The 27,961-nt window shown below is 41.4% G+C and overlaps 1 protein-coding gene across 6 annotated transcripts in view; it reads right to left on the reverse strand.

Moving 5' to 3' along the window:
- Positions 1 to 3,700: 3,700 nt before the first annotated feature.
- Positions 3,701 to 27,961, reverse strand: part of c35h15orf39 (chromosome 35 C15orf39 homolog) — a 125,352-nt gene continuing 101,091 nt past the window's right edge. For 5 of the 6 annotated variants that reach the window (XM_068015415.1, XM_068015414.1, XM_068015416.1 and 2 more), the window contains 2 exons: positions 20,017 to 23,492; positions 3,701 to 9,407 (listed from right to left, as the gene is read on the reverse strand). In XM_068015415.1, coding sequence (XP_067871516.1) covers positions 8,392 to 9,407; positions 20,017 to 23,473 — 4,473 coding nt within the window. In that variant the 5' untranslated portion in view covers positions 23,474 to 23,492 and the 3' untranslated portion in view covers positions 3,701 to 8,391. Of the gene's footprint in view, positions 9,408 to 9,519; positions 9,558 to 20,016; positions 23,493 to 27,961 lie in introns of all 6 variants that reach the window. The other variant, XM_068015420.1, reaches the window with a different exon arrangement.

A 27,961-nucleotide genomic window follows, 5' to 3' on the forward strand; every position in this document is an offset into this window, starting at 1 on the left:
CCAGAGTCCAACTCTCACATCCATAGAGTGCAACACTCCACACTAGTGACTGTACCAGAAATTTTCTCAACTTCATGCTGGTGCTTTTGGACTTCCAGAAGCTACTTAAGTCACTGGTCACACCTCTTGCCATAACTAATCTAACCTGGATTTCATTGTTGGATGTAACTTTGGTGTTTATCATTGAGCCAAGGTATTTGAATTTGTCCACTGCCTCTATCTCGGTGCTTCTAATCTTGAATTTGCCACTGCCATTTAGAGCCATTTTGTTGGTCTTTGCCTCATTTATGTTCAGTCCAAAAGACTCACTGTGTCTTTTGACTAGCCTGCCGTAGTCTCTAGCTCTTCCTTTGTTCTGACTGGGTGTGGTGTTGCCTGCATACCCGAGATTTCCATATACTACAACCTCCTGTGATGAAACCACATCTGTCTGGTAACTCTGTTCCTGCACCATCCTCATTATCTTCTCTCCCACAGCATTAAGCAGCATGGGTGACAGAAGACACTCCGGACTGACTCCCTTCTCAAACTGGAATTGGTTTGTGTGCTCATCACCAACTCTGATGACTCGTGAAGCATTTCTGTGTGGCTCTTGTATTTGCCACACAAGATATTTGGGTGCACCAAAATCTATGTCTTCCATAGACTTTCCTGTGGGACAATGTCGAAAACTTTGGCATAGTCTAGGAACATGAGCCAAAGCTGGGCTTCCTGCTTGTTTTCATATTTCTCCATGAGATTTCTGAGCATAGCGTTAGTTGTACCCTTTCCTGGAATGAAGCCAAACTGCTCCTCTGCCACTTCGGTGTTCGCATGGTGGGGGTAACTCTGCCTGATGATCAAGTAGTACTTTAGATGCATTACTGATGAGATTTAGCGTCTGCTGCTTTGGACAGTCCTGTGTCCCTGCTATCTTTAGTATTGTGACCATCTCAGATATAGTCCACTTGCAAGCCCATTCACCTGTTGTCCATATATCATCAATAATTTTTCACTGCTGCTTCACCTCCTGCTTTCAATGCTTCCACTGGTATTTGATCTTGTCCATTCAATGTTCTTTATAGCTTTTCTTATCTCAACTTTCAGTACCTCAGGTTCTAGTTCTTCTTTGTTGTTTATCTTTGGTTCTTCTTCAAACAGTTTCCTGCAATAATTTTGCCATCACAGCCTGAGCTTGTCCTCATCATATAACAAGTTTCCGTTTTCATTCTCGATACCTATTCCTGGGTTTACATATTTCTTTCCAGCTATGACCTTGACTAGTGAATATAATTTCTTGATGTTATCATTCTTGAAAGCTTCCTCTGCTTCTTTGGCTCTTTCACTCAGCCAGTTGTTCTTGGCTTTTATACAGGTTTTCTTCATATCAGCACACAATTTAAGTTGTTCTCCGCTTTGCACAGAAATCTGTGCTGTAGTTTTAGAAACACTGCTAATTGGCTGGTTAGGTTTTCCCTTTAGCTGATGAATGCAGAGCTGTAACATGGGCCATTCTAGCTTTCTTAGCAGCAACCATCATTGGCAGAGCATTTTGTGGCCAGTTTCTGGTGTGATTTCTAGCCCTTTTCTCCCTGATATTTTTCCTCAGAATACACCTTGTATAAACTTCAGCAGTTTGCCACTAACAGGATCACTAGTCTTGTGTCTTCTTGCAAAGTACTCCAAACTTGACTTATCCTCTGCTGTCAGTGCATATTTCATAGTTTGGATGGCACTGTATGTGCAAGCATTCATCCGGGTCGACCCTGAGTCAATGATATTAGCCATGGTGCTGAAAGAACCTTCAACCATAGGTCCATGGAAGCAGCTCATCAAAGCAACTGCAAGTCTGCTGAGTGTTTTGTACTTGCCCCCTTGTGAACCTCATCCCACCATAAGTTTGACCTTCTTTCATGTTTGTATGGGGGTACAGTGTGTGTGTGTGGGGGTGTTGAATGGGGTACATGTTTGTCTGTATGGAATTGTCTGACTTCCAGATTGAATTTCAGATGTTCTCCCTTAGTGTCCCCATCCAACTCCAATGCCCCCCCCCACCGCCCCCAACCACACACACAATGTACCCCATTCAACACCCCCCCCCCCCCCCACACACACACTGTACCCCCATCCAACTCAGGCAACTTCATGGCTGGCCAGCTTGAAAAATAAATCAGGTTTTAAAGCCAGTCTTTTAAGGTCAGAAAGGGAGAAGCGAATGTCGGAAATCTGCCATTTGGCGGAAATTTCTCATTCCTGAAAAGGGAATTAGAGAAGTACTTGAGTGAAAAAAATGTGCAGGGCTATGCAGAAGGTGGTAGGAGGGGGGTGGGGCGTGGTAGGCGTGGTAGTGGGACTAACTGGATTGCTCTTGCAGAGTGCTGGCATTGACTCAATGGCCTCCTTCTGTGCTTTAACTTTTCCACGATTCCAACCTTTCTCAAGAGAAACTTAATTTCAGTTTGCATAGCCCAATGTTTCATAATAAATATGCATATATAATGGTAAACAAGTTTCTCCTCTAGTTAACTACACTGTGAAAGATGGTCTTGACTGTCTTGTGGTGGAACACCCATTTTGTGCAGACTGGGCTCTCCCAAAGGCCTCCATTGTCATCTTGCAGCATCTTTAGCATGCTACACTGACTATCTGATTGATCTGTATGCATCAGTGGCAGATTTGCAGTTCATCTGCATGGAATGAGAGGGAACCAAGTACTCCCTCTTCTCCTATTTACATAACTGATTAGTGTACTGTCATTCTCTGACTGCTCCAACCTGAAGGACAGAGGGGTCCAGATGATCAATGGGTTGCCATAAGAAGCATTCCACCTGATCAGTAGCATCTAAAGAGGAATTTCTTCACTCAGAGGGTGGTAAATCTTTGGAATTCTCTAGCCCGACGGCTGTGGAAGCTCAATCATTGAGCATGTTCAAGACAGAAATCGATAGCTATCTGGAAACTAATGACATCAAGGAATATGGGAATAGTGTGGGAAAGTGGAATTGAGTGATCTAATTGAATGATGGAGCAGGCTCAACTGGCTGAATGGCCTACTCCTGCTCCTATCTATAATGGCTCGAGCATGACTCAATGCCAAAAAAAGGAAATAGAAACCATCAGGAGGACATTTCTTGTGATGGCATTGAGCAGTACAATTGGTTGAGAGAGGGACTTCAGTCCCATCAATTCTTTGGTGACGTCATATACGGATAGCTCTTTGGTAATATATTGGCCTTTCAGTCTTGCTTCAAGTGTGCATTATCAATAGACCTGATCTACCAACAAACTTGTGGCTTTTGGCTCACTGTCAAAGGCTATGAACATGGGAGGGAGTGTTGTGATAAATGCTTCAATTGGCATTGAGTACTGCATGACTAGTGCTGAAGGAATTGCTCGTGTGCCATTTTCTGGCACTGAGTTAGTCAATGCCATTCAAAGGTAAGGTTTCTCCTCAGCAAGAAATTTTGGAGGAGATTCTGAGAGGTCTAAGATCCAAATGCCCAGAAAGCATTTTGGCCAAGCATAACTGCTCACTCTTTGACACAATAGTTATGCGATGAGGATTCCATCCTCCTAATTTTCACAATCTTTTTGTGTTGGCTACACTTGTTCTTGGTCAGATAAGTCAGTGACTTTAGACATTAGAAATGAACGAGCTCAGGACAATTTATTTCAACAGATTTATTTACAGTACTAGGTACAGATAAAACCTTAAACCAGACAGCATAGGTGTTGTGGTCTGGAGCTCCTCGTACACAAGGTCCTTGGGTGGTTAACCCAGCTATATTTATATTTAACTCCATTAAGTGTTAAGGGTTTGCCAAAGGCTGATATACTTTACTCAATTATTACACTTGTGGTCTGGCTTTGCTCAAGGAGAACACTATTCCCATTCATGCATTCCTGTTATCTCAAACTCAGATACCATCTTCCTGGCAAAGAATGTGTTTTCATATCCTTTCTCTAAACAATTAATACATATTTGCGTGAGCTGATCAGTCCACACAGACATAAGCGAATTAAGAACGCTGGTGCTCACAATAGTAAAGTGTACTTTGATTCAATTGTTCAGTAGCTTTCCGTTGTGCTTTGTTTGTATCTAACAGAACAACAGTGTGCTTGTCTAGATATCAACAGTTATACTGCTCATACCTACAGAAAGGAATTTCAACACGGCTCGATATGCTCCAAAACTATGACAAGAGGGAGGCATTAAGAATGAAAGGTTGTAGGTGTCTGCTGCCAGCATAGCTCGATAAGGGGCGATAAAGAAATTGCTAAAGTAGATGCTCGCCTAATCTAGCTGAGTTTTCAGAGAAATTACTGAAACCAGGCTCAGATAACAAAAGGCACGAGTCGAGTAGGGCTAAGCAAAACAAGACTGACAATGGTAGAGGTCTGCAGTTTCAAAATTTTGAGGAGTTGTGAAAACTGCAATAAACTTCAGTTGTTAAAATTTTTATTTGAAATTTAGCAAAAATTCAACTTGTAAGGTAAAATCACTAAAACTATCTTTTTCTTTCTGGGGATGTAGAAACAAGTGGAGTGATGCGTGGAGGAAAGAGAACAAAGGATTTTTAGGAAAGATTATCTTGATACCATGAACCCTACACCCATTGGTGGGAGCGGCCTAAACTCCAACTATGCAACTTCATTGCTAACCACCTCAATTTCCTCACAGGGCCCTCATTGTGTATGTATGCAAAGTTGGTCAGCTGCTAATACCACTCCTGATCGGTTTGCTATCACTGGACAGATTGAAAGTGCAACAGCAATTCAAAGGACTACAGATCTTTCTACAGAGCAATAGCGAAATATGTAGCAGCCTCAGGGGGTTCCAGCAGCTGAATCTGTAAAGGTCCTCTTGACGAAAGTGAGGGCTAAAAGACCAAGATTATGGGCATTGAAGGGAGGAAGTCCTACAAGGGCTTCAGCCTGCATGGAGGGAATATCCGAGGCAATCAGTGCAACCTCCATTGTCCCAAAAACTGCCACCCATATTGGAAGATGTTCAATGACCTCACAAGGGTGGTGAAGGTAAATCTAGGTAGTGTTGCTAATAAACAGCATTCACTTTTTCTTTCAGCACCTCGATGTCAAGGAAACTTATGCAAAAGGGCAAATCTCTGGAAAGAAAATAATCAAGCACCATATTAACCACACCATTAATTCATATAGCTGGCTGACTAAGCTCTGGCTATTCAAGGCTGCTTCACCTCAAGGAACAACGTACCTACTCACCATCATGGGATGCATGTCTTCATAAGGGGCAAATACCTTTCAACATTCTCTTCACCACCACCAGAAAAACCTGAGAAACGTGGCATGCAGAACACAACCAAGAGCAGTGTCATTACGTAAAACTCTGCAGGAAAAGTCCAGACATCATAGACTGAGACTGGCTCTGGGAAATAGCAAGGTTGAAAACAAAGCTGGCAACAGAAGGTTGGTAAAGCTTCGTTGTACATATTCTCAGCTTGACATGCAATGATTGCATTAAGCAGAAAGGTCACTGTGTCCACAACTTCTGTACTTCATATCACGGATAGGGTCTTGCAGGAAGAGGTCAGCAACTCCAATCACTTGATCCACAACAACCTCCAGTTTAGTGCCTTACCTTGTGCAAGCAGCAGCTCAGACACTCAGGAAATAGCTAGCGAGTCAGAAAGGGTGCCAGTAGGTGAAGCAGTAAATCCTGAATGAAAATGAAGGCCTTAACAAATGGTTGCAGATACAATGATCAAAAATTTTGGCACTTTTGGGAGAATGTTACATAAACATGGTTTGATCATACATAGAATGTTTTCAATGTTTCAGGGTTGGCAGGGCTCATGAACAAACTAGGCAGAAGTCTTTGACAGTGAGGTCTTTGCAAGGGTAGAGAGAGAGAATAGGCAGAAATGAAATGATGACCTGGTAAATCAATCTTTATTGAAAATACTGGGCTGTTAGTTGTATTTTCCTCCAGTCTTGCCTGTCCTCTCCCATGTCCCCTCCGGCGTCTTTCCTGCGCAGCAGTATCACTCTCACCTCAGAATCACAGGGTCGTGGGTTCAAGTCTTTCAGGAGTAAAGCAGGATGGAGAATGTTGCATTGCCAGAAGTGCTATTTTCTGGCTGAAATGTTAAGCGGAGGCTCCAGCTGACTGCTCAAGTAGACTTCAAAGATGGCACAATTTGAAAAGGAGATGTTGAGTTTTCCTGATATGTTGACTAATATTTATCCCTCACCCATCACACAAGACAGATAATCTGTTTGTTGGACTTGCTGGACACAAATTGGCTGCCACATCTCCTACACCACTGACTGCACTTTAAAGACAGTGACATACACTGTAAAAATGCATCCTCTATCATTTTTGTTCTCTTCTACCTGTGCATGCATCTCTGGCTGAAGGGAGGGAGGTCCTTTGGCTTCCAGAAGCAGCAAGCTTTTCTTCTTCGCCATATTTTGCTAGTACACAGAATGCTGCAATGATTCATGGAGCCATGCACCAGGCCATATGCAGGGCTCTATTAGATTTATCCAAGAATCTAAAACAAGACTGGAAGATGGCGGTAGGCTGCAGAGTAGCACCTGCATTATCATAAGGCATGGCTACAGTGCATCACACCATAACAATGCTCTTCTCTCATGTATTGTTCACGTACATTTCACAAAAGAATGAAAGACAAATTTCCAAGTGGTTTCAAATTTTTATACAAAAGTATACACAGTTAGAGGAGTTTGCAACACTGGTTTTTTGACCGACCATTTTCACATTTAGGCATCATATTTCAATATCAATGACTCTTATGAAAAGGTAACAATTTAACTTATGATAGAAAACTTAACTAGTTTTTTAAAAAAAGTACATACAAAACACTAAGTGTAACTACACTACTTAATGCAGCTGTGTTATCAATGCCCCAATTTATCTTGGCCTGTACAACAGTAACAAACTGAGAAGAAAACACTTGTCCCAAGGGTTTATATGAACATAGCAGGATGGATACAAGATTTCTTTGGGTAAAAGGGAAAGGGAGAATTTTTTTTTAAAAAAAGTTTTCTTTTATTTGCATGAGGACAGGCTGTACTGCAAGAATCAAAAGTACATTGAAAATACAAAATAAAATACAACTAATTGTAACTGCTGCCAACAAAAATTAGTTTTAACTTGATAAAATGTTGAAACTAAAAGGAAACCTCCTGTAGTTATCAATTCTTGATAAATACATTGCCAGCACAGACTAACAAACAGCGCTGTTTGGACTGGAACATAATTTGCAGGACTCTGCTTGTATCCAACACCGACCTTGAGAGTAAAGGCAAGGTGGGAAGGAAGGAAGGAACGAAGGAAAGAGAACCATTGTGCTGGTACTATTGAAAGTTTAAAATTAATTCTATGTTTAATCAAATTTGCAGATCTGAACTGTTGAAGACCTGAATGGCTGTACAAATTGACATAGCAAAAACACTTACACAAATGATTACACGTTTTTGTTATGCACCACCTGCTGTTAATTATAAATCTCTCAGTCCAGTGTTAACTCATTTCTGCTGGGGATGTGGTTGATGGGCCTCAACTGACCTCAGTAGCCTAGGCTAGGGGACAGAAAAGGTGATCCAGGGTTACAATTCTGAATAGCTATCCAGCAACTTCTACTGGGAAGTGCATGCATGGGCATCCAGCCGCAACTGGACTGAACTGGACTCAGCAAATATCCCACCAATATTCATCGTCTTGGCTCGCACAAAGAATGACTACCTAGGCAAGGACTGAAGGCTGCTGGTGCGCATGGACAGTGCTCCAAAGCAAGAGTCAGCACCTTGCAAGAGAAATTTAAAACAAAACATCTTTGATTAGATTTGACAGTGGAGAAAATACAGTGCACAATACAATTTTATATATAAAAAAAAGAGACTTGGCTCAGGAATTACAATAGTATGAGATTTGGTACATTACAAGTTGGATTAAATTATGTTTTGAACAAGTATACCTTTATCTCCAGTTGACCAATAGGAATATCATTGGCTTCCAATTTCCTTCCAGCATTTTTAGACATTACTGAAATCATAGAACTCAAAATAAAATGTGCCTTTGGAATTGAGGCCTGCACAATATTCCATTTCAGCAACCCAAAAGTCTCCAAGCAGGCTGCACACAAGTCAGTTCTTTTAAATTATGTGCGCATGGCCACGCAAAGTAAAGGGGTCTTCACTTCAATAAATCGCACTCCAGAAAAATAATTACGAGGGAATGTTAGATTTGCAGCAGTCTTTATCCCTACAATGTAAACTAAAAGACGACCTGATGATTCCTCCAGATATACATCATCTACAATTCTATTTTACTTTTGCCAGTCACGGGCAGGTGTTTACCATTATAGAAATTGGAAAAAGAAACTACAGCACAATATTTAGTTTTACAAGTCAGTCATCAACTCTTAGCCACCCTTTTTCATAATCCTGCAAGAGTTCAAGGTAGTACTGCCAATCAGGTTCAGTGTCATATTTAACTTCATACACAGTCTCTAAAGGGTCCTGGTGCTTTTCATGCACTCTGACCACTACACCTTTATACCAGGACTCAGATTTATCATTTTCCTCATATAGGTGTCTTATTCTTTTGCCGACTAAATTTGGGTATTCTTTCCTTTGACGTTTTCTGTAGGATAGAGGTTTGGTCATCTTCTGATCCAGTCGCCGGGAAGCATGTGGTAATAGTGGCTTTCTTGTAGCAACAATTGATTTCAGCATTATGTTTCTGCATGCAGCAGTCTGCCCTGGTTTCTGAAATTTTAACCGCACAATTGAGCTTCGAAGATGCAATACTTTAGATGTGCTTCTTGTTGGCCTCAGTGCACCATTATTCTTTTTCTTTACTGGCATTTGAGATTGTTTGATCTTCCTAGTGCAGGAAACATCTGTCCCTTTATTGTCCTCATTGATGGCCACTCGATTCAGTCTAACTACCAAAGTACTGCCCTTCTTTTCAAAGTTGCCTTTCATGAAAGCCTTTTCATCCAGAATTCCTTTTGTTCTTTTTTGCAACTTCCTAGGACCTGGCTGGGATTCCTTACCAGACTGCACTGTATTAGCATCTTGATTAGGCTCTGCGCAGGATGTTTTCTCTGACCGGAAAACTGATGCTGGCTTTACTGTCTGTAAAGATAGTGAATCATCACTTGAATTCTTACATTTAGGGTTAGAATTTACAAATGACGTTGAAGCTTTTTTTATTTTCCTTAGTCTTTTTCTTAGTTTTACATCACGCCTGGCTATGGCAATTCCATTGTCCGGCTTCTCCTTCAAGCAAGAAGTGTTTGCTACTGTTTTGTTTTTTATTTCTGTAGCACCGGTCTGTGTTTGCTGATTTTTATTAGCACTCTTGTCTGCTGGATTTGGAGCGATAGTCGTCTCCTTCATGCTTTCATCATTTTGCTCACCTTAAAAAAAAAATAGCATCCTATTAATATTGGAGACAATCAAATCGAATGTTTATGAAAGAAAACAAAAAGTAAGTGCTACAGGATTCAAAACACTTTGGTTAACAGATACCTGCACTGGAGCATCTAGACCAACATGTGAAGGTAGATCTGCAAAAAATAAATTTATTTACAGTGATCTGTAACTATTAATTTAAGACTTAAGTCTAATATATTCCAACTAGGATAACATTGCTTTCTCGTACTTGCTGCCTAGAAAATATTTTCAAGTGTCAAAACTGCTGGGACATAAGATTTTTAAGGAAAAACTATCAATCCTTATCTGATAGTAATATCCTTCTGCCTTCCTCTCCCACTGTCTCCTTTGCAAGTTTTCCAGGATTACTTATTTCATATTCAGGAGGGCAAAATGGTCATACCCATCGTAAGATCAACCAAGAGACATGGGACAATTTGAAATATCAAAACAGGGACATATGAATATCTGGTTTTCACTTTAATAGGCATAAAATCTACCAAAAACAAATTCCAAATTTTAATTTAGATTCAAGGTTGGGTAGAAGGATGCAAAAATGTAATAAGATGCAAGGTACGGAGGTCCTCAATCTTTGGAAAAACATAAGAGGCTCTACATAACCGAGTATTTTCCAAAACTTCCATCATCCACTCATCACTGGAAGGGGGAAAAGCAAGGATTTCAAACTCTCTTTGCCATCCCCAATCAAATGTGACTTTCCTAACGCAAAGGGAAGGTAACAGAAAGTAGTCATTTAATTTCCCACTGAGCGGTTTTGGAACAGGGGGAATAATGCAACCAAATTGCTACCTGGACACCAAAAACCTTAACCTGCCTATCCCTATGACAGGACTGGATTTTTACATTTAATGCATTTTAAAAAAAAATCATCCCGAGACCAAAAGTTCCTTAATCTAGAACAAGATTTGCAGAGGATAGGAAAGTTGATATGATAAACAGTCTTTATTAGTTGAACTAGTCCATGGAGTGCCCAATCATAGAATCTATGCTCCAATACAAATTTACATGAAACTGGACAGGAGAGAGAAAAGGAACTAAAGCAGTTACAGCACCAATACCAACAGTTTAAACCGTTCCCACTGGGCAGGAAATAGGCAACAGTGGGTCGGCCGCCGGTTTTACCTTTTCCACTGACTAGAAAAAATTTGGAGGGATGAAAAACGGATGGCTGGCCCACTGCTGCTTACACCGGGCACGGCAGGAATAGTCAAAAGTGACCTTTACCTTGCCTATAAAAACAAGACATTGTTTAAATCAGAGGCATCGGACAAAGATTAGCTGGTCACAAAGCAATGCCAGTCACTGAACCTCCAGGGTAGGACAGAAGCCACCATCGAGACAGCATTCTAAGTGAAAAGCTTTAACTCTCAAATCAATTGGCTTAAGCTAGGGCAGCAGTATTGCTAGCCTCAAACTGCAGCTTGGAGAGCTTCTGCACCTGGTTCTTACCCAATAACTCCCTGCAAAGTAAATGCATGGATATTGGAGAAGGGTGAAATCAGGATTGGCAATGATCCTCTCTTCCCAATAGCCCACCAATGCTCAACTGTCTAGGCTAAAACATGAATGACACCCACTTGGGTAAGATGCTGAACTACCTTAGACAGCCATGGAACATTGTCCCAGCCCCAGTCACAGTCTTGAAAAAGAAGAAAGAAAACTAGGAGGTGAGAGAAAAACAACCTGACAGTACAGACAAAACTGCAACTCCTATGAACCCAGGAATGGAGGTGATATTACAATTTTACAGTGGCAATAGCAATAAAGCAATGAGGACACGATTGTGTTGTGCAAGGCTTAGAAATGGGAAATCCTGTCAGGTTAGGATGAGCGCAGAAATAAGCAGAGAGTAAAGCAACAGAATAAAATGGTCAGGCACTGAGTGAAGGGGGAATTGGGGACGTAGGAGAAAACAGTTAAGTCTAATACGTAATTAGTCAGAGTTGAATGTAGCCACACCTGATTAAATAGTGAGCAAAGGCTCTTAAGTTATGCACCTTCCTCAAAGTGAATTGGGACAGTTGCAGTGCAACCCTTATGGACCCAGAACACAAAATTACCCGAATGTGGCATTGTTATGACCAGGAGAGAGGGGTCTAGGCATTCCCTCTCAACCTTTGCCTGGTTTAACCGTAACAGGGTTTAATTTTAAAACAGTGTTGTTAGAAATCAAACAGGTTTCCTTAGATTTAAGCAAGAAAGGTAGAAGTTTATTAATCTTAAACTCTAATCCAGTTAACGACTACAAATAGGTGACACGACCACACTAGCATGCATATGCAATAAACACACACGCAGATAGAGATAGAAAAAGGAGGAATAAAGGAGGAAAAGTTTGAGGCAATATCTGGTAGTTACAGTCCTGTAAGTTCAATGTGGAGTCTTTGGTTGCCAAAAGACTTGCAATTGGTTGGGGCCCAGTTCACGCTTCAACTGGTTCCGATATAGGAGTCTTTTTCCCATGAGGTTTACGTGTCTTCTGTGGGTCCAGTGGCTTGGGAGAAAGAGAGAGAGAGAGAGAGAGCCAGGCAAGAGACTTGCTTGCTTCAGCTTCTGTTGCAAAACTGGCTTCTGAATTCAAACTATCCTATGGCTAGTTCAAAAAACCTGGACCAGCCAGTTAATCATGCGACCAGCTGGTTTAACCAGTCCCTGCTCTGTGGATTGCATCATCTTACCAGGGCCTGGAATGCGCTTCTTTGCCTTCAATGTCTCGTGACCAAAATTCATTTGGGTTAATTGGAGCAGGGAATAGTCCTTTGTCTCCACAAGCAGCGTCTCTTACTATGTAAATGTCCTTCCAGCCCAGTGTCTGGTGATCTTCAAACAAGTAATTTCTTCATTCCAGCAAGAGTTTAAAATCAATGCCTCATTCTTGGCAAGTGGGATCTGCATGACACCTCCATACCCAGTGGAATGAAATGCAATTTTTAAAAAGAGCATTTCATTAAAAGAGACTACAGAGAAAATAAAGGTCAGGAAAAAACATGCATCTCTTTCATTCATTCATAGCCCTATCAATTGTTACAGCCTGTCTTTTCTGGGCAGCGGTGCTGCTTTAAACTGCCCTTTTTGGCATCCCAATAAACGTGATTTTTGAGAAAGTTTTTTCAGTTTGCACATTTGCATGACGGTCAAAGGGGTCTTTGTTCTTCTTGAGGTCTGCAAGGGGAGGGTTAGGTCTAATTAGCTCTAGGTGGGAGTTCTGCTCAGGGGCAGTGGCAGTGGGCGGTTCTACTCTGAACTCTCAGTGCTTTGATGAGTCATGCAAGGGCTTTTCACAGGGGATGGCTGGTTCCTTTTTGTCCTGCCTGTGGGGGTGGATTCTTTGCTAATCTTCCCTTTGCCCTCTGGGACACTCCTGCTTGCAGGTATTTGTCGAGATTCTGCTGCATTTCCCTGTGGCACTTTGACTAGGTGAGTCATTACCCTCACTGTTTCTCTGCCCTCTTGAGGTCTTTCTTTGTCTTTGCAGGTGCCTGTAAATGCTGTTAGCAACTCTGGTGGGGTGCTTCTAGTGTCTGCATCTACATAGGAGGATGTGGGTTCTAACTTTTCAAATATTTCAGGGTTGGTTGACCGGACAGTTGGGGTTTCCATTTGGGATTTCTCCCAGACTTCCTTTAATCTGCCCTCTTGGTCCCTTTTTCTCCGTTCCTTTCTAACCTGATGCCAGCCTTGTGCCTGCCTGTCCCCTTTTCTTCTCAGCCAGGGTCCCTTACAGTTCACCAGCCCTCTGCTGGAGGGTCCTCCAAACACTGATACAGGACTTAGGGGTGCAGATTTCACTGTAGGTTGGGATTTCCCCTCGACCTGGAACATGTGGCAACTCTTACAGTACTCCACCACATCTCTGTAGAGTTTTGGCCAGTCAAACTGCTGTCTTATGCGGGCTTTGGTTGAATTCAAGTTTCCTCTGTTCTAATTGTATCTTTGCTAGCAATAACCCGTCAGAATCTACTACTACTTCTGATTCAAGGGAAAAATGGTTGGCCACTAGTCATAGCAGTTCAGACTTCCTAGCCTTGCTACGTACAGTGACCCCACACTGCTCAGCCATTTTCCTCAACTCCTCCATAGACAGTGCTTTTAACTAATCCCAAGTGACTTCACCCTGGCTTGGGGAGCTACTAGCTTCAGTTGCAGACATGTTAGTATTGTAGTACACACAGCCACAAGAAAATCTGTATTGAAATCTTTCCTCTTTTGCTTGGGATCAATTTGGCTTCCCACTTCCAATTTCTCATTTGTCTGTGGGTAAAATCCCAGACGCTAGCCCCAAAATTTCTGTTACGACCAGGTGCAAGGGGTCTAGGGGTTCCCAAAACAGGGTTTAATTTTAAAACCTTTTTAGCTCCCCCTTAGTGAATCCTTGTTTACTGCTCCAATTGTAAGGCAAAGAATCAAACAGGTTTCCTTAGATTTAAAGAAAGATAGAAGTTTGTTAATCTTAAACTCTAATCCGGTTAATGACTACAAATAGGCGATGCAATCACGCTAGCATGCATGCGCGATAAACACATGCAGATAGAGACAGAAAAAGAACGAACAAAGGGGGAAAAGTTTGAAGCAATATCTGGTAGTTACAGTCCTTTAGGTTCAACGTGGAGTCGTTGGTTGGCAGTAAGTCTTGCAATGCATTGGGGCCCAGTTCACATTTCAACTGGTTCCGATGCAAGAGTCTTTTCTCTCAAGGTTTACGTGTCTTCCATGGGTCTGATGGCTTGGGAGAAAGCGAGAGCGCGAGCCGGGTGAGAGACTTGCTTGTTTCAGCTACAGTTGCAAAACTGCCTTCTAAATTCAAACTGTCCTTTGGCTAGTTCAGAAAACTGGACCAGCCAATTAGTCATGCGACCAGCTGGTTTAACCAGTCCTGGCTCTGTGGATTGTATCATCTTAGCAGGATCTGAAATGTGCTTCCTTCATTTGGGTTAATTCGAGCAGGAAATAGTCTTTTGTCTCCACAAGCAACATCTCTTAGTATGCAAATGTCCTTCCAGCCCAGTGTCTGGTGATCTTCAAACAAGTCATTTCTTCACTCCAGCAACAGTTTAAAATAAATGTTCAGATGCCAAAATTAATATGCCTCATTCTTGGCAGGTGGGTGTCTGCATGATCGGCATCAACTAGCAAACTGAACCCATAAGAATAATGTACGTCAAAAATAGAAGGCTGTACTGATCCAGTAGAGGCAACCTTATTTGGCTAGGAACTGGCTGTGTGAAAATGGACGTTGGATTTTTTCATGCCAACAATGGGTATCTGAAATACGAAAGTTTTGCATTGCTGGAAACAAAATGAGAAAAACTATATCCACAATATGTAGAAGCCAAAAGGATTGTGTTTCAAAATGTAAATTTCAGAACTTACAGGTTGAAGACACCAATTTTGCCTTAAACAAAAATGATTGAGTGTTATACAACTAACACAGTGGAATTCAGTTATAAGCATTATTGCTCAGAAGGAAATGTGTACAACTAAACCAACAACAGCAATGCTGTACAAGTTTAGAACTGCACCCATTAAGGTGTTTTTAAAACAAAAACTAGTAAATTTCCCATAGTATTGCCCATGGCACTTGAAGAGCTAATTAAAGAAGGATATATAATTTTTTTTTTTGGGGGGGGGGGGGGGGGGGGTTGGAATGGGGGCTACACAGTAGGCTGAATTTTTTTAAAATGGGGAAATTGGGGGTTAAAATAGCTAGAGAGAAGAGAAAAAAACTAATTAATTAGCAGGACAGGAACTAAATAAAGGAAAATAATATGGCCAATTAGGAGAGTTTGATTTGGATAATTTGGGGGAGGGGTACAATTAGGGGTCTAAAAGAGTATGTTAGGAATTCAAGCAGAAACACCAAAGACAGAAGCCCAACATAGCAATTAGAAAAAACCCTGACTAGGTCTTGGATAGGTTGGGGCATTGGATGTTAATAACAAGGGAGGAGGAAAAAACAAATGAAATGAAAGGAGGCTTGGTAAGACAAGACATGTCTGGATGTAAGGTGCAACACTGGATCTAAAAAAAAAAAATTAGTGTAGAGCTGGAAAATTTGACAGTGATGTAGAGTGCTAGGAGCAGGATGAAAATAATTTTATGGTGGAACAATTAAATTGGCGGGGGTGGTGGGCAGAGGTTTGGGAACACATTGGAGTGGTGATAGAATCAGAGTCATGTGACAGGGTGGGCTAGAGTTTAAAAAAAAAATCGCAGTTCAAGGAAAAAAAGCAGAGAGGAAAGTTCAGTACAGATTTAAAACAAAAATTCTAAAAAACTGCAGAAAGTTCTCAACTACTTATAGGAAACAAATTTTAAAAACTGCAGTAAAATGAAAGCATTTGAGGTGAGCTGAATAAAACTAAAGCTGACAAAGGAGCCATCAAAATGCCACTGACTAAATGGAGGCCAGAATCGGGACAGCCCATCATGCTGTGCTTCTCTCTCCACAGATGCTGCCAGACCTGCTGAGTATTTTCCAGCACTTTTTGTTTTTATTTCAGCACATTATAGAGATGGCCAAATAAGGAATTCACATTGCAAATGTTCATATTCTAATTTTGTCACTGTTTTCAGTAATGCTTTTACGTCAACAGGACAACTAGCTGCTCTGCCCTGAAACAGGTGATAACTTTTTTTGTTCATAGCAATGACTTTCAGCTAAGACTAGTTTCAAAGATTGCAAGCAGTATATTGTGATAGATATTGCTGTTTGGCAAAGATCAACATATTCCAACATTTCAAAAATACCAAGTTTTCATTTTTACATTCTGTATCAGTTTTCTATTAGTCAAACATAATTTTGTTAGGATTTTGAAATAAGTTGTCAGAATTCCAAAGTGACTTTCAAGTCCATTTGTTTTTAAACTCTGAATTATTCCCTCAAGTTTCTGTCCTTTCCTCTTAAATGATGCTACAAACACTAGCAGCCCTAGAGATGTCAGGCTAACTCAATTAATGGGACCTCGAGGGTTATAATTTCTGGATTATTCTTCAGCCACATGCAAACTGGCATAGGGATAAGCAGATTAGGCAAGTGGCTGAAGGAATGGTGAAGGAAAGAGGGGTTCCGTTTCAGTGGAAACTGGCACCAGTATTGAGGCAGGAAGGAACTGTACATTGGGATGGGCTCGATTTCAGCTGGGTTATGACCAGGCTTTGAGCGGAAAGGACTTTTAAGTTAGTATTTGGAGTGGGGGTGGGGTAAGGGTAAAGAGGGTTCAGGTGGAAAAGATAGTGAACTATTATTTGTGCTAACAATCAGAAATTGTGCTTTAGGCACTACAAGTAAAGGGAAAACGAGAAGATGTAATGTGATTAAACCAAGAGAAATAAGGAACATGTGAGTAAAACATTAGAGCTGAAGGACAAGTTAGGGTGCGAGGCACAAATAAGCATTAGTTATTCAAACACACGGAGCATAAAGAACAAAAGAATTGCAGGCACAAATCCAACTTGGAAGGCATGACATAACGGAGAGGTGGCTGAATGATGGTCAGAACTGGGAACTAAATCTACCTGGTTATAAAGGTCTACAGGAAAGATGGGGAAAATGGTAGAGCGGGAGTAGTAGTCTTAGTGGCTATGGAAGAAACAATTTCAATGATGAGAGGATATTATGAGAGGTAAGCAGCCAGGGGAGATAGAAAAAAGGATTTAAGACTTAAGTGGGATTGTGAACAGGCCTCTTAATGGGAGCCGTGAAGTGGTAGATTGTATGTATAAATACAGAGACTAGACAAGGATGCAGCAAAGGCAGAGTGGTTTTAATGAGGATTTTAACTTTTGTATGGATTGATACAAGCAGACTAGCACATATCAGAAAGTTAGTGAATTTCTTGTGTGCTCAGGATTGTTTTCTGCAACAATATATCCTAGAACCAAAGGGACATGCCATATTAGATTTAGTAATGAGCCACATTTGGTTAACAGCCCAACATGTGAACATTGATATAATAGTAATAATATTGATCTAATAGCAATCATAATATAAACAAGCTTAATGTAGCATCTGAAAAGGGAGAAACACAAAACAGCAACTAAGATTCTAGATCTAGGTAAGGCTGACAGTGCAATGAGACAGAGACTGTTCATAGTAAATTTGGGCAAGTCGGCTAATGGACAAAATGACAGATGATCAGTGGGAGGTGTTCAAAAAATAAATTTATGATACAGAACCAGTTTATACCCCTAAGGGGCAAGAGCATTACTTGCCAAAAAGAAAGCAAGCCAGGGATGACTAAGAAGGTAAGAGACAACATAATTTTATTGCAAGAGCATTTGAGTACAGGAGTAAAGATGTCTTTCTGCAGTTGTATAGAGCCTTGGTGAGACGACACCTGGAGTATTATGTACAGCTTTGATCTCCTTGCCTAAGGAAGGATATACTTGCTATAGAGGGAGTGCAACGAAGGTTCGCCAAGCTTATCCCTGGGATGGCGGGATTATCCTATGGATGAGAGACTGAGACTGGGCCTGTATTCTCTAGAGTTTAGCTTGGTTTGCGGGGGGGCGAGGAGTGTCTAAAACCAACGTACACAGTTTAAGAGGAGGAGGTAGGCCATTTAGGACTGAGATGAGGAGGAATTTCTTCACTCAGAAGGTGGTGAATCTTTGGAATTCTCTACCCCAGAGGGCTGTGGAGGCTCAGTCATGGAGTACAAGACAGGGATCTATAGATTTCTAGATAAAGATATCAAGGTGTATAGGGATAGTGCGGATAAATGGTGATCTAGTTGAATGGCAGTGCAAGCTCGAGGGGCAAAATGGCCTACTTCTGCTCCTATTTCCTGTGCTCCTATAAAACAAAGTATACAAAAATGCAAAAAATAGCACTGATCCTGATGAATGGGAAAGGTACAAAAAGTGACAAAACAGAGATAGTAGGAACTACAAAAAGGATGAGGCAAAAAAAAACTTGCAAGGGCGTCAAATCAACTTTTACAATATTAGAAAAGAGAGAGGTTGGTTAGGAGCCATGTGAGTCCCTTGAAAACTATTTTCATTGACAATATCACTAACCAAAGAAATGGTGGATACGTTGAATAATTACTTTACGTCAGTATTTACTGCTGAGGAAGAGGTCAGCATGCCAGAAATCCAAGGATACGAAGACTGAATCAGTGTCAGGGACTCACCAAAATTTAAGATTAATCTTCAGTATTGACAACAGTAGTCATTTTCAGAACTTACAAAACATGCAACACAAATGTCATATTAGGAAATGATGTAGCACTTTTTCTTTAAAAAATGTTTTACCAAGGAGAAAATTAACAAATCTCACTTCACTTTTCCTGGCGATAACTACTCATATAATTAACTTTCTAATTCCCAGGAACTAGTCCAATCAAGCTTTTGGTAGCATTTAATAAGTCTTGTGCATAAGGAAGAGAGGAAAAAAAAGTTGAATAATGTGATGTCACCATCAATCAGGAATGGATGCAAGTTTGAGTTTAACCTGCTTAGCTCCTGTCATGAGCAGAGTTGAGCAGGTGACATCTCCTACTGAAAGGAAAGGGGGCTATGGGGAAATGCACCTTCCAGGGTCTTCTGCCCTCTTGGCTGCCCAGTCAATGAACAAAATTGTAAATTGAATCACTGGGGGTGGGGTGGGGGTTCACAAACACTCAGTGGAGCAAAATCTGAAAACAAAAATTAGGTTTATCACATTCAAACTCGCACTTCACTTCATGCCTCACCTCATGTCTAATAAAAGACAATGTTTCATATTGGGAAAGTAAACTTTACTGTGTCAAATTTGTCAACCAAATAATTGAATACAGTTGCAAGTAAAACCATCATCCATTCTTTCCTTCCTGTAAAAAGCATTTTTGAGATTATTGCTTTTTAATTTAACACACCCAAATCAATTCCCAGTCTTTTGAAAACCAGAGGATCAAAAGTGGATCAACTATACTAAAATCAGGGATAATTTTAATACTGTGTCTTCAAAAATAACCTGCATAGTATTTGTAAAACAAGCTGTTAAAGTACAATATATATGTTTATATATGTGGAAAACTTCTACATAGCATGTTTTTCAGAAGGCTGGTCAGTTCCAGTTTCCATACAGTTAACTGTTTGACGACTGTTATAGTATTTCTGCACCAAAAGAAAAGTAACAAGATTAGTTTTATAATTAGTGTTTTGGGGTTTAATATTCTTATTCTACAAGATCCAACATCAATTAGCATTTTATTAGATGAATAGGAAACATGCATATTGTGAATGTTGCAAAGATATATTAGCATGCAGAGTTAACAGGTTAATCCTTGCAATGAAGATAAGGGATAACTGGGGGTAAGTGTGTGAAAAGTGGCAGGCAAATTTAAATAGTTAGAGTAGCTTGGGAAGCGATATTAAGATGCAGTGCAATTATGTAAAGAGACAGAAGGTTATTGATGAAATTACAGTAAAAGAACCCCTGTGATAAATACTTGACCTTTATTTCAGCATATTCAAGTTTTTAAAATTCCAAAAGCTACAAAGAATATAAAAAGACCATTGCCAAAGATTTGACTTGCCTGAAGAATCGCTCTTACCAGAGACAAAAGTGCAAAAAATTAAATTACTCACCAAGACGAATTTTTACACAAGAATGCCACAGAACATCCAGCAGGTCTTGATAGATTTCAGGTAACTGCTTTAAGGAAAGCAGCTTGATTAGTCTGGATGAACACCTTTGAAGCTGCAAATCACTTTGCAGTTTCTTCTCCTCTGAAAGGGTAGTTGGTCGCAATTCAATTTTGTGCTCCTGAAAAACTTGATCAATTGTTGTGCCCTTGAGGCTGGAAAACAGTTTCTCCTTCACTAAATATATTGGAATAAAAATGGTGCCAGCCCTGATTACATGGGGAAATGGGCATCTTCTGGAATAAATATAGCTCTCAAGGTGAGAAAGCAGTTTTTGCAGTGTCAGTTGAACTTGGCCATAGTTACGCCAAATTTCTTTTGATTTTGACATTTTCAATGCCTCAAAGTTTCTTGTACCATTCTTTAACTTTAGTGAAGAACTCAATTTTGGATTTTCCTGTCCTTTGATGTCCTGCAAACGCACACGCAAAACTTCTTCAGAGGTTTCAGCCACAGACTGTGCAATCATGTCACATAGGGACTGATGAAGATGCACAAAGTAATTGTAGGTGCCATTCTCACTCTGTGTTAATTCACCATTACTGGGCATACTGACTTTTGTTTCACAAGGTGACTTTCTAGCTTCTGGAACAGGACTCTCAATTAATTTAGACATATCAGGTAATATGCACTTCAGAGGTCTCAGAATTAATGTCGAAGGATCAATTGATCCAATTAAACTAAATTTGTTAGCTTCAGATGGCTGAATTGGATTATTTTCACCAACCTGTAGAGGGGCAGGTCTCAGTATTTTAAATTTTTTCATTTCTATCCTAGGGCAGTCACTCATGCTGCTAGTTTCAATAGAGGTTGTAACAACTGCCTTTTCTCTGTGCTCTCTGGATAGTCCTTTGTTTTCATGTTTCTCTGCATTACTCATAGATTCGGCAGTAATTTCTTTCTTTTCATTCGACAGATCTTCAGTCCTTTTCAATTCTTCTCCAGACCCACCAGAAACTGGAGAAGTTTGCTGAGTGACATCCAAAAGTGGATTTTTTGTCTTAATACTTAGGTCCAAGGCTCCATCAGCATCCATTTTGTCCATCCCAAGCTTTCCATTCATGTGGTCAACTGCACAGCTTGCGTTACAATTACTGCTTTGAAATGTTCCATTTTTAAGCTGACTGTTGTTTGGAGAAAGATTAATCACTTGACGCTGCATATCTAAAGAATTCTTCTCACTTACTGTTTTATTTAGCCCATCATCTTCCAATGCACCTTTTTCATTACTGGAGTCTACACACTCAGAAGGGTTGTCTTTTCTCAATTCAACATTCTTGGGTTGCAACTCATTGATGGCCTTTGGCAGCCTATTAGGGCTATGCTTATTTGAATCCGGATCTATGACACCTTCATTTCTGCAGTTTTGAGTTTTATTTTCTAAAGAGCATGAACAAGATTTATCACAATCTGACTGACATTTTAGACATTTTGAAAAGAACAGACCTGTGGCTTCCAGGTAAGCTTTGTAAGGTGCCAAACTGAACACATTGTTTATGACTGGCATGGGAGGGGAAGGAGGAGGAGTTGCTCTCTTGCCTTCATTAGAAGCGGGGGAGGAAGCAGGAGAGAAATTAATCTCAGATGTTTTTCTGGTTGGACTAATAGTGTAACTTTTTGGTGGGCTTTCCAGTCTAGCTTCTACTGGTTTATTATTTAAATTTTCAGTCTCTTTACTGAATATAGACCTACCACAATCACCATTGGATGAACTATGAATGCTTGGGATATGTTCCTGCATATGAATGTCCTTCAGTCTTTGATCTACAGTGGAGCCAACAGGTCTCTCAAATGTCCCCTTCAGGTGTTTTCCAGATAGTACAGGGTGAAAGGCACTGTGTTTACTTATCAACTGTTGGTGACCAACGTATTCCTTACTATAAAGCGAGTTTAATGATTTGTAGCACCTTTCAGCGGTTTGTGCATCAATGACATGTGACCTGAAGTGCAACATGTCCGGTGTAGGACGCTTTACATTTGCTGGATCTTGGTGAGATGGAGACACTTTGTTTCTAGAGGGACTTTGTGACTCAAACTCTGTTGGTTGCACTACAGGCTGTAAAATAGGATGAAGCAAAGGACCAGTCATGGTGACACTTTTCTGCTGTGAAGGAGGGGGAGGATAAGCAGGATACCCAAGAGATTCTGAAGGCTGTGCATAAAGATTCCCTGGACTAAGCTGACCTGCAAAACTGGAGCTGGATACTGGCATCTGCCCATCTGCACCTGGAACTGGATACTGGCAGCTGCCCATCTGTTGTTTGTAACTATGTGGATGCAATAATGAGTAAGTACCTGTGTTTTGCTGGTTTGAAATAGTGTTCCGAGAGTGTAAAACCTTTGGCTGAATTGGTATTGGAAACTTTGGTGGCGACAGCTTATCACAATACAAAGGTGGCTGCATTTGTTGCCCTTCAGTTCTTGCAAGTGGATGCAAGGGACCTTTCTGGAAGTCTTGGAGGTTGTGTGCAGACATGTTGTTATGACTCTGTACATTTCCATTACAGTTTTCGTACGAGAATGCAGAATATCTGGGATCTTGTAGAACATTCCTATTGTAAGCTCCATATCCTCGACACAGAGGTGAACGCACTCCAAGTGGTTTTCCAGTTTCTTTGGTGATTCTGCCCACAGAGCTAACTTGTATATTGCTGGATCCATGATGCAGCAAGTTATTTTTCAAAAGAGGATTACCATATTGCTGACTATGCATCAGTTGATCATTATTTGCAATTAAACTTGAACTAACAGGAGGTGGCATTCTCCATTCAGTTTCTTGACCTCTTCTACGAAAATGATCGGTTGAATTTTCCAAAGAGCAAACAGCCCCTGAACAACAGACACTATTTCTATATACTGGTTGTGGAAATGCTACATTTGCACAGTTATTAACAGTAGGTGATAATAAACTATGTTTCCCAACCGCAGAAGAACAGAGCACAGCTGGGAGATTCTGGCTATTTCTCAAGTTCTTCTGCCGTTCAACAAAAGTGACCCATTTTGACCGAATATTCATCAAATCTTTGACTAAGTCGAGTTTATCATTCTCATTTACAGATGGCTGAAATCGTGGGGGTCCAGTTTCAGGTTCTGTCGGATATAAGCGGCTGCTGAGATGTGAAGCATCACTTGGTTGTGACTGGATTGTTGGACTACCCATATGCTGCATAGAAGGTTGTGGCTGGCTCCAGACTCCTGATAGGTCAGTTCCTTCACGATTTCGAAGATGATACGCTAAATAAGATCCAGTGTACTTAAGGGCATTTTCAGGAGCATAGCTAGGGAGGGGGCTTGGTTTACAAAGCCCTGCCGATAATCCACTGTGTTCATTTTCCAGTCGAGGTATCTTGCTACAAATAAGCGAATCCATACGATCAAGGTTTCTTTTATTGGCCATCATGATGCTTCCAAACTATTTCCTGCACCAAATAAAGGAAAAGAGCCGTAACCAGAAGAAATAGAACAATATTAAAATTAAATCAGATTTTTGTGAAATTTTAAAAGTGACACTATCAGTGAAAACAACTGCAGAAAGTACTCAATAATTTACACCTATGTGTTATGGAAAATGGCTATGTAAATATAGAATTTTTCAGCATTGGGTAATTTTCATAATTCTTTTGCAATTTCAATGCATTTCAGCAGTGAAACATCTAATAGCAAGAATGAAGTGTGTTAGACAATCAAAAAATACAATTAAAAGAACCAAACCCAGTCATGACAATAGTGCATATGCATTCTTCACTATTTTTCTCAATGACTGCTTACTCAAGACAGCCAACCATTGTTCCTGCTCATTTATTTGAACCATGTTTGCTGCCATACCCATCCTGCTGTTAGGAATCAACAGGGAGAGAATGCGTTGCAACAGATGACTCAATTCTACACCAGTGCTGTGAGAATGAACTGGAACAGACATTGATTTAGATTTGTTAATAGCAACACACAAAACGGTTTAGTTACTCAGCACGATCCATAAAATTGTGAATCAAAAGACCATGCTTTCCTTTGGGTCCTGACCCATTATCTATTTAGTTGTACTTGAATCTCTCCAGCAAATGATAACAGCCACATCCATTCTCTTTGCAGTTTGCAGGTTTCATTTGAATCATCAGGACTACAATGAACTATGAGTTTTACTGGGCAAAGTATCAATTCTTATGATTTAGAATAGTTGAGTGAGGACTTGAAATGATCAAAATATTATATAAAATATTTACAAGCTGTAAATGAAAATCCTAATTATCTGTTCCCAATTTGTGGCATGCTCATCTTCTAGTGAATAACTGTCTCACTTCCTAGTTTTTTTAAAATCTTCATGAAGATCAGTTACTTGAATCATTTACATTATGAACCTCTCACTATTAGTCATTGCCTACTGGCCAGTCAAAAGCAGTTCAACTGGATCATATAACAAATAGCCCTGGTTTAACTACTAATCTATTGTAATTCTCACCACATGGTAGGCTGGGGCGCAGTGGTATTATCACTGAACTAGTAACCCAGAGACTCTGGTTATTGATTTGGAGACATGGGTTCGAATCCCACAGCAGAAAGTGGAATTTGAATTGAATTAATAAATCTGGAATTAAAAAGCTAATGACGGCCACGAAACCATCGTCAATTTTTGTTAAAAACCATCTGGTTCACTAATGTCCTTTAGGGAAGGAAATCTGTTGTCCTTACCTGGTCTGGCCTACACGTGACTCCAGACCCACAGCAATGTGGTTAACTCTTACATGCCCTCTGAAATGGCCTAGCAAGCCACTCAGTTGTACCTAACCACTATGAAGTCAATAAAAAGGAATGAAACCGGACGGACCACCCGGCATCGACCAAGGCACCAGAAACGACAATGGCAAACCCAGCCCTGTAGACCCTGCAAAGTCCTCCTTACTAACATCTGGGGGCTTGTGCCAAAGTTGGAGAGCTGTCCCACAGACTAGTCAAGCAACAGCCTGACATAGTCATAGTCATGGAATCATATCTTACAATGTCCCAGACACTGCAATCACTATCCCTGGGTATGTCCTGTCCCACTGGCAGGACAGACCCAGCAGAGGTGGCGGGACAGTGGTCTACAGTAGGGAGGGAGTTGCCCTGGGAGTCCTCAACATTGACTCTGGACCCCATGAAGTCTCATGGCATCAGGTCAAACATGGGCAAGTTAACCACCTGATTACCACATACCACCCTTCCTCAGCTGATGAGTCAATACTCCATGTTGACCACCACTTGGAGGAAGCACTGAAAGGTGGCAAGGGCACAAAATGTACTCTGGGTGGGGGACTTCAATGTCCATCACCAAGAGTGGCTCGGTAGCACTACTACTGACCGAGCTGGCCGAGTACTAAAGGACATAGCTGCTAGACTGGGTCTGCAGCAAGTGGTGGGGGAACCAACACGAGGGAAAAATATGCTTGACCTTGTCCTCACCAATCAGCCTGCTGCAGATGCTTCTGTCCATGACTGTATTGGTAGGAGTGACCACCGCACAGTCCTTGTGGAGACGAAGTCCCACCTTCACACTGAGGATACCGTCCACCGTGTTGTGTGGCACCATCACTGTGCTAAATCGGATAGATTTCGAACAGATCTAGCAATGCAAAACTGTGCATCCATGAGGCGCTGTGGGCCATCAGCAGCAGCAGAATTGTATTCAACCACAATCTGTAACCTCATGGCCTGGCATATCCCCCACTCTACCATTACCATCAAGCCAGGAGACCAACCCTGGTTCAATGAAGTGTGCAGGAGGGTATGCCAGGAGCAGCACCAGGCATACCTCAAAATGAGGTATCAACTTGGTGAAGCTACAACCCAGGACTACTTGCATGCCAAACTGCATAAGCAGCATACAATAGACAGAGCTAAGCAATCCCATAACCAACGGATCAGATCTAAGCTCTGCAGTCCTGCCACATCCAGTCGTGAATGGTGGTGGACAATTAAACAACTAACTGGAGGAGGTGGTTCCACAAATATCCTCATCCTCAATGATGGGGGACTGCCGAGTTGATAATCCATCTCGGCCCCCTCCTGAAGTCCCCAGCATCACAGATGCCAGTCTTCAGCCAATTCGATTCACTCCGCGTGATATCAAAAAATGACTGAAGGCACTGGATACTACAAAGGTTATGGGTCCTGACAACATTCCGGCAATAGTACTGAAGACTTGTGCTCCAGAACTTGCCGCACCCCTAGCCAAGCTGTTCCAGTATAGCTACAACACTGACATCTACCCGGCAATGTGGAAAATTGCCCAGTTATGTCCTGTACACAAAAAGCAGGACAAGTCCAACCTGGCCAATTACCGCCCCATCAGTCTACTCTCAATCAGTAAAGTGATGGAAGGTGTCAACAGTGCCATCAAGCAGCACTTGTTTAGCAATAACCTGCTCAGTGACGCTCAGTTTGGGTTCCGCCAGGGCCACTCAGCTCCTGACCTCATTACAGCCTTGGTTCAAACATGGACAAAAGAGCTGAACTCAAGAGGTGAGGTGAGAGTGACTGCCCTTGACATGAAGGCAGCATTTGACAGAGTATGGCATCAAGGAGCCCTAGCAAAACTGGAGTCAATGGGAATCAGGGGGAAAACTCTCTGCTGGTTAGAGTCATACTGAGCGCCAAGGAAGATGGCTGTGGTTGTTGGAGGTCAATCATCTGAGCTCCAGGACATCACTGCAGGAGTTCCTCACGGTAGTGTCCTAGGCCCAACCATCTTCAGCCGCTTCATCAATGACCTTCCTTCAATCATAAGGTCAGAAGTGGGGATGTTCGCTGATGATTGCACAATGTTCAGCACCATTCGCAACTCCTGAAATACTGAAGCAGTCCGTGTAGAAATGCAGCAAGACCTGGACAATATCCAGGCTTGGGTTGACAAGTGGCAAGTAACATTTGCGCCACACAAGTGGCAGGCAATGACCATCTCCAACAAGAGAGAAAATCTAACCATCTCCCCTTGACATTCAAATGGCATTACCATCACTGAATCCCAGGGGCTACCATTGACCAGAAACTGAACTGGAGTAGCCATATAAATACCGTGGCTACAAGAGCAGGTCAGAGGCTAGGAATCCTGTAGTGAGTAACTTACCTTCTGACTCCCCAAAGCCTGTCTACAAGGCACAAGTCAGGAGTGTGATGGAATACTCTCCACTTGCCTGGATGGGTGCAGCCCAAAAACACTCAAGAAACTCGACACCATCCAGAACAAACCAGCCCGTTAGATTGGCACACCATCCACAAACATTCACTCCCTCCACCACCGACGCACAGTGGCAGCAGTGTGTACCATCTAAAAGATGCACTGCAGCAACACAGAGGCTCCTTAGACAGCAACTTCCAAACCCGCGACCTCTACCCCCTTGAAGGATGCATGGGAACATCACCACCTGCAAGTTCCCGTCCAAGTCATACACCATCCTGACTTGGAACTATATCGCCGTTTCTTCACTGTCGCTGGGTCAAAATCAAAATCCTGGAACACCCTTCCTAACAGCACTATGGGTGTGCCTACCTCACATGGACTGCAACGGTTGAAGGCAGCAGCTCATTACCATCTTCTCAAGGGCAATTAGGGATGGGCAATAAATGCTGGCATAGCCAGCGACGCCCACATCCCATGAATGAATTAAAAAAAATTTGCCTACCAGGTTTCATTCAGTACTGAAGTACAAATACAGCGGAAAAGGAAACCATTCAAAATTGCAAGTTGTTGTGAAATATTCAAAACAAAGTGCAGGACTATTGCATGCCTTCTACCTAATTTTATGGGAATCACTTCCAATAATACAATCAGCATATTTGAATATAAAATTACATTCATGCCATGATAGGACATCAGTTATGAATGCTGACTTTGTAGTACAGTTGTGTTTGAAGA

The sequence above is a fragment of the Heterodontus francisci genome, chromosome 35 (genome assembly GCF_036365525.1).
Source record: "Heterodontus francisci isolate sHetFra1 chromosome 35, sHetFra1.hap1, whole genome shotgun sequence".
Classification (NCBI taxonomy): Eukaryota; Metazoa; Chordata; class Chondrichthyes; order Heterodontiformes; family Heterodontidae; genus Heterodontus; species Heterodontus francisci.